Source organism: Gadus chalcogrammus, chromosome 20 (assembly GCF_026213295.1).
Source record: "Gadus chalcogrammus isolate NIFS_2021 chromosome 20, NIFS_Gcha_1.0, whole genome shotgun sequence".
Lineage (NCBI taxonomy): Eukaryota > Metazoa > Chordata > Actinopteri > Gadiformes > Gadidae > Gadus > Gadus chalcogrammus.
The window spans coordinates 20287036-20299853 of record NC_079431.1 but is presented as its reverse complement, the minus strand read 5'-3'; the positions used below and the strand labels follow the sequence as shown (position 1 = coordinate 20299853).

At 46.0% G+C, this 12818-nt stretch overlaps 1 protein-coding gene across 1 annotated transcript in view; it reads right to left on the bottom strand.

Moving 5' to 3' along the window:
- cfap65 (cilia and flagella associated protein 65) overlaps positions 1-12818 on the bottom strand; it is a 41695-nt gene that overhangs the window by 20092 nt on the left and 8785 nt on the right. Inside the window, exons 7-10 of the mRNA XM_056579296.1 lie at positions 4583-4808; positions 3651-3919; positions 3288-3488; positions 2083-2312 (exon numbers count right to left, since the gene is read on the bottom strand). Coding sequence (XP_056435271.1) covers positions 2083-2312; positions 3288-3488; positions 3651-3919; positions 4583-4808 — 926 coding nt within the window. The remainder of the gene's footprint in view (positions 1-2082; positions 2313-3287; positions 3489-3650; positions 3920-4582; positions 4809-12818) is intronic.

Below are 12818 nucleotides of genomic sequence, written 5' to 3'. Positions count from 1 at the left end.
GAACCATACCTCACCCTGCAGGGGAAACGCGGCATCAGTCAGCACTAGTGGTGCAACGGTTCACGGGTTTCCCGTGATCCGTACGGATCAACCCTCACGTTCTCCGTATCAAGAGTAGGGCTAGAACCGAGCGAAAAGACTACAACCAACGTCCCTTGCAATGAGCAATGAGTCTTCCAACCGAAATCAATGGATTTACAAAATGCCAAATAAAACACGACAGAAACTGTATTTCGCTACCATACTTGATGAAAAAAAAAAAAGAGGATGTCTGCATTGCCTTGGGAGAGTGTAGACTCTCAACTCTCCCCAGGCAATGCAGACATCCTGAAATGTAAATCAAGGGTTAGGGATTATTTTCTATCCATGTTAAAAAGAAGGAATAATGCCTCAGATTGCAATTTACTATGCTTTGACTATTGACTATGCTTAAAGGAAGCAGGATAATTACCTAATTTTTCACTTTATTTAGTTTTTACACATTTGAAGATTTTATTTAAAGTCACATTTGTCTTGTTATCTTTATAATTGTTGTTGATCCGAAAATGATCCATCCCGTGACTCAAAAACCGTGACACGATCCGAACCGTGAGTTTTGTGATCCGTTGCACCCCTAGTCAGCACCCACGTGGTGTGTGTGTGTGTGTGTGTGTTGTGTTGTGTGAAGTGTTTCAAGAATGGTTGGCTGCTTTTTTAGGTGCGCACTACTGCCCTCTCTCCAGCAAAAGACCTTTCTACACTGTCAAGCCGGTTCGGTCGAGGCTTGCCACGCCCGGCGATTTCACTGTCTTATCTCAAGTTTCCTGTGTAAAACCGAGGGGGGGCTTTCTTGGTTCACTGGAGAAGGCGGGGCTGCGCATGGACTCTCGACCTCTTTAGAATAATTGGCATATTCCCGAATGATTTTAGTTATTTATGAATGAAGACACACGCATGCAAGAATGATTTCATACCTGAGAGTAGGCTAGAAACGCGATTAACTATTTACAATTGCAAAAACACCAACGTATTCTTTATTTTGCAGACCACTTGTTTTTTTACTGACAAAAGCCTCGTAAGGACAGTTCTTCTGCGTCTCTCTCGTAGATCGCACCATCTTTCAACGTCTTTGTTTAATACGACTGCATCACCTTCTCTCACATGAACAGCAGCTCGCGGATTTCACTTTCTCTCCAGTTAGAACTGCTCATGATGATATCGCTGCGTTGTCTATGGAGACAGTGCAGCAACACCTCTACCCAAGCCCCCTCCCCCCCTCGGAACCGCAAAGCCATCGCATTTATATCAGAATGTAACCCAATAAACCGCCAATGTGTGTAGGGTCCGGGAGGGCAAATTGGGGTGCTAGCTCAAGCAGCCAATTTACCTCAGGCAGTGTAAACGCGCAGGACCGTGCAGCGAAAAAGGCGTGCATAAGACGGCATATACACTGCCAAATATGCAGACAGGAAAGGAGGAGCGGCTTTACGTGTGGCCTTTGCATTTAATGAGACCCTTTCTACGGACACATTTACCTGGCAGACTCCGGTGGAGAACCAGGCTGACAAATGCACACGTTTTTCACTTCATCTTCATATTTAGGGTTAAATTACGAGATCAGCAAATAAATCATTCAAATACCAACGGGATGTTCCCCGCTCGGCTACATAATGAAATAACTTATTTTTCTTTTTTAATGCAATAATCACAATCACGTTTGCTGTTTATAACGTGATCAGGCATGACGTTTAGGGCATAGACTTGTTTATATGTACGTCTTTTAAGAGTCATCTAGTGCTTGGTAGCCATATGACTAGCCAGCTGACGGGCCTGCACTTTCATTAAGTCCAGATGCACTTTAATTTACCAATTCCTTGAACTAGCCTTTGATAATGTTCTGGCCCGCCACCTACTGCCAGGAAACAATTTTGTCCCGAGGCAAAACTTAGTTGCCGACCCCTGCTCTAGAGTCTAGACTAGCAAATCCTGCACCCAGCCTACTCAGGCTGGGTGTCATCCTTCCATTCTTGTACCCCTCTTGAATGGAAGGATGACTTGATAAACAATAGGTACGCAAAAAGCCCTGGATGTGTTAGTAGGCACCTGACCATCCCCTTTGTACGGTTTGTGACGCAGACAGACTGCGAGGAAGAGCGCGAGGGAGCGGATGGAGCACAGTGGAAGACCAGCTCGGCGGGCTCCACGCTGATGTGGGAGGAAGATGATGAGGAAGAGAGGGGGGAAAGGCCTCCTGAAGAGGCTTGGTAATACTCCTCCGTGAGGGAGTTCTCAGAGAGGATGTCTGGGCTCTCCGCACTGCACTCGCTCGACTCCTGGAGAGAACAGAGAACCCCCAATGTCAGAATGGGAACCTCTCAACAAAGACACAAACACACAAACCCGGAACTCTTCCTCTAAACAAACAACAGCTAGTTTCGTTCATTAGCTGCACCTAGGGGATTGGCGATAACACATTGTGGACTCAAATATTGGGAGGCCTTTTTCTCTCTGAACCTGGAAGATCCACCACTCCAAAGAAAACATCACGAGAGCTGCACATTTGAATCCATAAATGAGGCTGAGTATGTGTGCCATTCCGCAGCTGTGATGGCAACAGCTAGCCTAGAAATCTAGACGCCCCTAGCGGCAGCAAATTTAATTTGCAGCCAGGGAGGTCTAGCCTTCTGTCGTTGTTTTTCGCTTTTGGAAACAGAAAAAGGGACAGGCCAATCAGATCGTGAGGGGTGGAATCGAGCCGAATGACGACAGAGCTGCGACGGTTGCGTGTTAGAGGTAAACAATAATGGCTGCTCTTTCGACTCGGCTTTGGCCACGATTCTTCAAGACTTGAAGTTATCATTTTCTTTTAGAAATGAACAAAGAACTGCACTGCAGTCTTTCCTTGAAAGAAAGATGTATTCTGAGTTTTTCCGACCGGATACGGTAAAAGTTTGATTTTAAAGCGATGGAAATTTCCGGCACTCTGACTACGTCACCTTCTTCGTTGCTCTGATTGGTTGTAGCGCTATCCTATTGCGTGCAGAGGGAACTTGAAAGACAACCGTTTATCCCGCCCACACTGCCACCGTACGAGACCAGATCCAATATCTTTCCGATATGGGTCTGGATTGCCAGGCTAGGCAACAGCAGTAGACAAACTTGTCAATCTTTCGCATGTGAGTCATTCCTCTCTCAAAGCACTGTTATTTATTTATTCATGTCCATTATTTCAAGCCTCAAGAAATTAAAAGATTAGCCACATTAAGCTCCTCATGTCCCACCCCCATCCCCACCCATCCCTGTGGTACCTCGTCTAGCAGACACAGCGCCCCCTGGTGGTCCAGGCGCAGGCTGCGGTTCTGCAGCATGGCACTGAGCTGGTCCGGAGGGTACAGCGTGAGCCCGCGGCGCCGATGGAGCCGGTACGTGGTCAGGTGTTTGGGTCGGAGGACGGCTGGCTTCTGGAGCTCAGAGTGGCAGGTACCGATGACATCAAGGAACACGGGGCCCTAGAGCCAATACAAAAAAATAGGTCACAGGTCATCACTGGGTAGTGTCTAGATAGCTTGTGATTGCAATCATTGCAGAGTCAGGGTATTTGGTCTGTAATAGAGACTGTATAAAGAGGTCTGAATGTACACATTTTAAATCCTGTGTTAAGGCCGACCTACCCTATGCAGTATAAGACAAGCAACCCTCCGGTGGTGTATCATGGGGGATTGGGGCCTGTACGCCACCTTTAGTGTGATATGGCTGTTTGGCTGCAGAGTGCCCCCTGTTGGCTGGACGCTGAACACGCTGTGACCACAGCCGTCCAAATCCCATTGGTACACGGCCTCACAGGGGGAGGAGTTCACCAGATCCAAGTTTCTCATGGCCGCCTGTCCTTGGTCAAGATGGCCAAAGTCCAGAATGGAGCAGGATAAGGTCACGATGGGGCCTGAACGACAACATGAGTCCATTGGTTAAAGGAAAACCTTGTGAGCTTTCATCCTGAACTCTATTTTCTAATCCTTTTGGGTCAAAGGTATTTATGCAAATGACTTGTGTGAAGTTGGTCCAGTATTGAGCGAGAACATTGCAGCCGTGATCCACGAAAACAGGCTTCAGGGGAATCCTTTGCGGCAATAGCACCCCGTCAATATGTGTCCCCCAAAGTGATGTATTTTACCAACGACTCAGATTATATTCTAACATTATGGAAAGGATCCTGCAGAGAAATACTTGTTTTCTCTTTACCTTTGGCTTTTTCTGGCCTGGTCGTTTTTTTTTGTATAACCGTGTCTCGCTCAAAGAGAAGTCTCACTCTGAAATCTCGTTGTTTCCTTATTGCAGGAGGAATTACTATTGTCATTAAAATCTTAATTCTCCGTCACCCAAATATTTTAGATAACAGTAAATAACTAGTCCAACACAACAAACTCTCCTCTCTCCAGCTCTCACTCATGTTTCAAAATCTCTCCCTGCAAAAACTGTGCTCATCTCATTGAGCGAGCCCCAACTAAATGGATGGTCCTAGAATGGTTATGAATAATTAATTCATAAGAAAGGCTATGATTGACTGCCAACAACTTATATCTACAAATTGCCTTCATCCACATACCTATACAGGTCCCGGTGAGTTTGAGCTGGGTTTTGTTTAACGCCCCTGGACACACAAGAGTCAAGTAGTCGACTGCAACAGTGTCCACAACAACTGGGCTGTAGTGGACTGTAGCTCTGAGCGATGACCCAGGCGCAACCTCCCCAGAGCTGACATCACAGCTAAACTCGGACCCCAGCTGGGGTGTCCCCCCTTGCAGGCATGAGAAGGCAAACGATGCAGTCACCTGGAGGAAAGGCGAGAGGAGAACTCAGAGACATGGAGTATAGAAACAGAAAATAACATTATGTTTTACTATTTACACACTGATCAGAAGCTCTCATCCAAACAAACTAACGTACACAACAGGCCAATAGATACAGGTCATAAGCAGGTGTTAGGGGTGAGGGTGTGGACATTGGGGATCAAACCTTTGGCTGGGAGTCAATACCCTAACCACTATTAGACCATCCGGTTCTTGCTATTTTAAATTCCCTAGTCTTACAACTCTGACTTTAGATAATATCTTAAGCCCAGAGTAGATTTTCGAGGACCAGCTCAAATCAGGCTGAACAGGGCGTGTCACTTTTCATATTCAAGCAATAATGTGGCCGAAAGTGGGAAACTGTAACTGCGTCATTAGCAAACTCAAACTGAGCCAGCAGTCGTAAACTGTAATAAAGTGTAGAATATCTAAGTAGCAAATCAGGAAATAAACTGTTACTCCTTGTTACTGCAGTCCTGGTTTCCGGCTCTGGGCGCCACCCTGAAGATTTTATTCCCTTACAGGGACTTGAATAATCTATGTCTAAAAGGTTGAGGGATGAATTAGACCAGAGCCACCTGTGCTACAGAGGATACTGCAAGTGGTACATGGGATTTTAATCTAGACCCATTTACAAAGAAATAATGTTGATAATTGAAAATAAATATATTATAAATATTGTTTAGTGAATGTAGTATTATGGCATGTTATAATTCCAAAAATGCTCCACATTCTCCCACTAGGTCTGATTATGCAAAATACCAACCTTGCCATTACCGTTGTTATGCGGTAATAACACACTTATAGCCCTATCACCAGCTCACTATTGTCCTGCAGATCTGGTGCGCCAGAGCATTAGCATTATCGTTGGCATTGACTAAACTAAACTAAATAATGACAAAACGAGATGATGGTTTTCACTATGGAGTGAGTGTGTCTGAAGACCAAACAAGACCAAGAGGACTCATGTCCAAATTTAGAAAAAGTTGTCCATGCTTTTAGATTATTGTAACAGCCTCTTTGCAGGCCTTTCAAAACAAGCTCTTAGCAGCTACAGCTGTTTCAGAATGCAGCAGCTAGAGTTCTAACAAAGACCGAAAGACGTGAAAACATTACACCAATCCTCCAATCCCTGCATTGGCTCCCTGTATGGCAGTGTTGATTTTCAAAATACTGCTGCTCAGCCATAACTCACTTAACGGTTTAGGGCCAAGTATTTCACTGAATTGTTCAGCTAAATTAACCTCTAGACCAGGGATGCCAGGGTTACGGCCCGCGGGCCGGATACGGCCCGACTGTATGTCACATCCGGCCCGCGGGTGTTTTTTGTTTTTTTTGGAATCCATCAGTTGGTCTGTTACTGCTGCTGGTCTGTTACGTTTCAATAACTGTTCATCCCCCATTCTCCATTCCATTTCGAAACGTGTTTAGAAAACACGCTTGTTTCATTAAAATGTATTCATCAATTAAGGCCGCCACCAGGGGGCGCCCCCAACACTTTTGCCGCCCCCAACGCATTTGCGCACTCCCGGAGCTCTATATATAATAGTATATAATATACTATAATTGTATATATAATATCACAACCAAAAGCTCTGTGCGCCTCCGGATGGCCGTAGCGCGGGGAGCTCTCATAGGGATTGGGCTTCTCGGGGTTTGTTTACCGGCGTTGCTATGTTTCCGGTCTTGTGTGTTCAAACGGTTTATTAGGTAGGCTTATCTAATAAATCTCTGTCTATTCAATACTTCATTCACTGCCTCTTCCGTGGTCATTACAATATTATGAATATACTGCGTCGGGTCCTCCGACGTCTCTCCCTCTTCCACAAAAGGTAAAGACATGCAATGGTGGTTACCTTGTTGTGGCGCGACAAATTCAACAAAACTTGCAGTGACAGATTATGATTTGTGGCGCGACAAAACTTTGGTGACAACGCGAACGGGCGAAAGATTTCGCGTTTGGTGTGAACACACAGTTAGAGGGGAGCTGTCTCCTGCTTTAGGCTATGTAATTGTAGGCCTCATTGTGAGGCTATTTTGGGGCCAATGCAATTTATTTTTGATGTCTAGGCGTTCAAGCATAATTTAAAATAGCCTACCTATCCAAGTGTTGAGGCAGCGTTTGGCCTTTTCAGGCCTTTTCAGTCCGAAAGTGTAATCCGGCCCCCTGAGGTCTCTCTTGAAAAAATTCTGGCCCCCTGACCAATTTCACCCTGGCATCCCTGCTCTAGACCTTGGAAAGCTGCATTAAGCTACTATGCAGCACATAGCTGGAATAACTTCCTAAAGATCTGATACTTGCTCCACCCCTGACTACATTTCAATCAAGGTATTATTATTTTATTCAAATGTCTCATATGTATTTATCTATTTTCTTTGATAAATTACATGTTTGTATGTGCAGCACATGGAGTCTAGCCTGGGTATGCGAATGCTGCCTTCCGCGCGATTTCATTTCGCGCTGCTAGGCACCCTGGATTCCATGGATCCAATTTTCGCCTGAGATAGGGAACCAATCATAGAACGGGGAGGGACGGCAAGACGATGACGATGTCTATGCGACACATCGAAGCTTGTAGTTTACGGATCCAAAATGGCAGCAGACGCGTTACCTTTCGATGCAGCCATAGATAGTGTTCTGAGTAGTTTAAAACGCGAGTTTATTTTGAAAAAATAGCAACTTTCGGCGTTAAACTCTTTCATTACCAAGTAGGATGTCTTTGTCCTGCTGCCAACAGGCTTTGATTGGATATGAGCTACGTACAGACTCATATGATAGACATTCGTAGCGCCCAATAAACGGCTGCGGGCAATCGTAAACCCCGCCTCAAATACGAGAAAATGAATGGGTTCCCAGACCTCATCTCAATGTAGAATGAGATGAGGTCTGGCGTTAGCCAGGCTACATGGAGTCTGTCTTGGGTATGAAATTTGCTGCATAAATAAAGTTGACTTGACTGAATAAACACACTTATGCAGGCCTCAAACCTATTCTTTAGTCTGCTTTCCACTGGCCTTGTAGCCTAGAAATCTAGACGCCCCTAGCGGCAGCAAATTGAATTTGCAGCCAGGGAGGTCTAGCCTTCTGTCGTCGTTTTTCACTGCTGGAAACAGAAAATGTGAAAGGCCAATCAGATCGTGAGGGGCGGAATCGAGCCGAATGACGACAGAGCTGGGACTGTTCCGTGTTAGAGGTAAACAATAATGGCTGCTGCTGCTGGCGAACAGCTGTCTTTGTACTCGGCTTTGGCCGTGACTCTTCAAGACTTGAAGTTATCATTTTTTTTGAGAAATGAATGAAGAACTGCACTGAAGTCTTTCCTGGAAAAGAAAGATGGATTCAGAGTTTTGCCGACCGGATACGGTAAAAGTTTGATTTTAGAGCGACGGAAATTTCCGTCGCTCTGACTACGTCACCTTCTTCATTGCTCTGATTGGTTTAAGCGCTATCCTATTGCGTGCAGAGGGAACTTGAAATATAACCGTTTATCCCGCCCACACTGCCACCGTACGAGACCAGACCCAATATCTTTCCGATATGGGTCTGGCTTGCCAGGCTACTGGCCTTGAACTTTTTGCAGTACTACTTATATAAAGAGGGCGCTGTCACTCTTTGCTGAGCCACTGCATGTATTTATCTATTTGTGGCCTGTGGGATTAGATCTTCTCTCTCTGTCTCGTGCTGATGTTCTCTGCTACACGTTCTCTTTCCCCGTACCGCTGACGTCACCTAATAGGGGTGGGACAGGTGGGCGGTTGCGATCAGGCAGGTGTAAAGGCACCCGGGGTCCTCATGCCGGTAAGCCACACGGGGTCCTCATGCCGGTAGCAGCAGTGTCTAGAGGTGTGGGTCGCAGCGCAAGTGGTCGTTGAGTGCTCGCCGACGGTGACACTGTCCGTGCGAGTGACGAGCCTGGGTCTGCGTTCAGCGATCCCGATGGGAGAAGGAACAAGACGCTACCGGCAATCCGAGTGTCGGCTGCTGTTCTCGTGATTGGGGTGAATGAGATGCGTGCAGGTGCTGCTTTTAGGACGCGTTTTGTATTTCTGTTCGTTCGGTTGTTTGCTTTGTTACGTATTTTAAGAATCTAAGCTACCCACACATAGACTCAATGAAGACCAAACATATTAGCCGTAAATACCATACATAGCCACAAGGGGAGCCTTACTGAAGGCTGCAATAGATACTTTATCCACAGAGGGCAGCACCACAGACCAAGCGAGGAAAACCGAGGATTACGTCCCACCGGTTTTCTCCAAGTCTTCCGGTCCTCCGAGTCCATAAGAAAGCCTCCACATCTTGGAGACAGGTAGAACTCTCCAGGCTAAGCTAGGACATCGGTGGGTTAGTGTCTTGGACTAGCTAGGAGAACACTCTCGCACGTGCTAAGGCACATCTTCAATCTCTCTTAACTTCAGAGCATCAGTTTACCATACCGAAAATACTTTATACAAATAAAGTATCTTTAAAGCTATTCCTTTGGATTCGACCCCTCTTTCCTTGAAGAACATAATAATTGGTTGACCCCGACGTTCGTGGAAAGTCCGGACTGAGACCGGCGGCCGCGAGGCCGTTCGGAAAGCAGTACAAGCTACTTACAGGCGCCACAACAAAGGTAAACAGAACCTGTTGTCAATGACTAAACTCTGTATAGTTAGATTAGTAACATTAGGTGAATAGCTTGTACTGCATCCGTCAGGCTGCGGGGACGTGTAATCTCGGACTGGTTTAAATTCATACAGCCGGTTACAAACGGCCTAGAATAAACTAACAGATTGAAATTAAATAACGAGCTCACGAAGTATAAGGGCTAGGAGTGTGTTTTATATGGGTTTGTAGATAGACAAATGCAATCCTGATTAGATCTAAATGTTCGTACCAACGTGGGAGACGTATTACCTGTGGTTAAGTGTTATTTATTTGGTGAAGCGCCGAAGTTAAACCGGGCCACCATAAGGTATATTTATTACCGACCATAAACTTCTGAACTCTTACGGCGGGGTGAGGAAAGGTCAGGTTTTTAACGTTAACCTAGCTTAGTTGCATATTAAACCGGAAGCTTGGCCGTAGTTAGCCAAGGAATTCAAATCGAATTGATTCCTCACAGCCCGGTTCATGTAACATCTCATGTGCAATTTTGGTTAGTATAGAACGCAGCCGTAGAGGTGGACTTACGCAGGAATAACCCATCTGCTATCAAGCGCCTCGCTAACCCGCCGTGGGGACAAACTTGCAGGAATCTCTTACTTCTTATAGAGATCCAATTACATGCTTTTGACTAGAGCTACCTGGTCAAAAACTATTTGGTCTCTAAGCCTTGGGTACCACGTGGTGTACGATTAAGGGAACACGCGTCTTGGGAACACGGTGCGGTTCCTTTGTTCATACCCATCAGTCGTTATCGCGAACTCCTTTTTTGACAATAGACGCCATTTCTCTAAAAGCAACGGGGGGGCTCAACTTAAGTGTTACATCCATCCTCTTCCCCCCCCCTCTCCCTTCCCCCCTCACTCCCTCTCTCTCTCTCTCTCTCTCTCTCTCTCTCTCTCTCTCTCTCTCTCTCTCTACTCTTCTCTTTATCTCTCCCTCTCTCTCTCTCTCTCTATCTCTCTCTCTCTCTTCTCTCTCGCTCTCTTCTCTCTCCTCTCTCTCTCTCTCTCCCTCTCTCTCTCTCTCTCTCTCTCTCTCTCTCTCCTCTCTCTCTCCTCTCTCTCTCCTCTCTCTCTCCTCTCTCTCTCTCTCGTCTCTCTCTCTCTCTCTCTCCTCTCTCCTCTCTCCTCTTCTCTCTCCTCCCTTCTCTCTCTCTCTCTCTCTCGCAAGTCGGTAGGAGATGAATGGTCATCTTTTGTTAAGACTGCATACCTCTGACCTAGCAAAAGATCTCTATCTCTCGGTGCCGGTGCTATCTGTGGCCTGGTTGCGCATCCGGTAGGACTGGACAACTCGATAGTTGTTGTACTTTTTTCCCTCCCATACCTAGAAACCCCTTTGATAACCCCAAACCCTTCTGTCCCTGTCTCTAAAGATCCGGTCGTCAGACCACCCTCCCCTCCCCATCCTTTTATCCCAATATCCCATATCCTATCGTAAACTCACCCCCTCTCCCCATCCCTTTGTCTTAATATCCCTATCCTATCGTAAACTCACCCCCCCCCCACCCTTCTGTCCTTGTCCCCACATCCTATTGTAACCCCCTTCACACCCCTTTCATCTCTCCCGCAGGTCCTGGAGTAAAAGCCCCCCACCCCCTTTATTTTTTCACTTCTCCACCTTCTCTCCACCCTCTCCGCAGGTCCTGTTGCAGATCCCTGTCCCCATCCCATTGAATACTGTTTATTGACGGGTACACTCACAGCACGACGTGCGAATAGTGTGTGCTTGGTCATTTAAGTGTTGGATATAGTAATAGGTTATCACAGCCTTTTGTCGTTCAGATAGAAATCAAGAAAAGTTTCTTTATCGATAAATAAGTTGTGAATTCCGAAAAACCCAAACACTCTTAGTACTTCGCAGCCCCTGTGCCGTGACCCCCACCCCCACCTAACCTCCCCCTCTCTCTCTCTCCCACTGTCTCTCTCGCTCTCTCTCCCCCGCTCCCTCTTCCTCTTCCCCTCTCTCTCTCTCTCTCTCACTCACTCACTCACTTTGATACTCACTCACTCACTCTCTCTCCACTTTGTTTGTACAGACATATTGCTTTTGGGCAACCAGGAAGGTTGTTCCACAGATTCAATACGGAATATTGAAGAGTAATTAACGTTGTACAATCTTGTAACTCCCAACTCCTCGCTCTTTCTCTCTGTCTGCCTGCCTGTCTAAAGGTAGCCCTCCCTCACCCCTTTAAATTCCTTCCCCATCCTTTAGTCCCTATCTCCCACCCCCCTCATAAAGACACCCCCCCCCCCCCCCCGAATAGCTTTGTCTTTAATGCCCCACTGGCGTCGTTTTGAGTACTTGTAGTTAACGATTGTTCATGGTTATGGGTGCGAGGTAAGGTCCTCCACTATCGGTCTCTGTGAAGATCGAGCCACGAAACATTAACGAGAGTTCCAATCTCCTCCTCCACTGTCTTAATGAACCCCATCCCCCACCACCAATCTTCCTCCCTCTAAACCCTCATCATAAAGACCACCCCCCCAGCCTCTCCCACGACACATCTCTCTCTGTGTCGCTATTTTAACAACGATAACTTTTATATATACATGTACACACAGCGCGGAGAAAGTGTACTGAGAGCGCAAAATGCGGTTAAGTGGTAGCCTTATGCCATAAGGTACCACAGTGTTCAGCCGGACAGATAGAACTCAGAAGTTTCTGTAGTCGGCTGATACGTATGTAGTATGCACCGCAGCCATATTTGTAGTTCTTGGTAGTGCCGCCTACTCGTTAACACGAGATTATTCCCAATTACATTCAACATCTCCAAATGTACCACAAGTATATAACTATTATTAGTCCCAACTAGACGTCCCCCCAACTTTCCAAGTAGCCGATCTCTTGCATTTGTAATAAATTTGTTCTCTTTCTCGTCAGGCCTTGGCAACCCGAGCAGTAATGGATGCCCGACATTCATCATTTTAATCGTTAACATTACTACAAATATTCTCTTTTCTAATCAGGAAGTGGCAACACAACGATCAGTTGCCCATCATCATCATTTTACTTCTGTGCATAAAATATTAATTCTCTTTTCTCTTTAGGAGGTGGCAACACAAGCATTATAGTTGCCATCATCTTTTTACTTCTCTGCATTGATCTTAATTCTTTCTCTCTCCAGGAAATGGCAGTATAAGAACGAATGCCAAACACTGACAGTAATTATTTTTTCAGGTTGCTGAGCCCTTCTGTCTATTCAACATGCGTTTTGTGTAGCAAGACAGGTAGAGAACCAGGCTGGTTCAAATAGACACGGGGTTCAACTGCTAGAATAATATGTTTAATTAATAAATGGTGCACATGGTTTTAAACGGTGCCCAAGGAGGGAGTTAGCT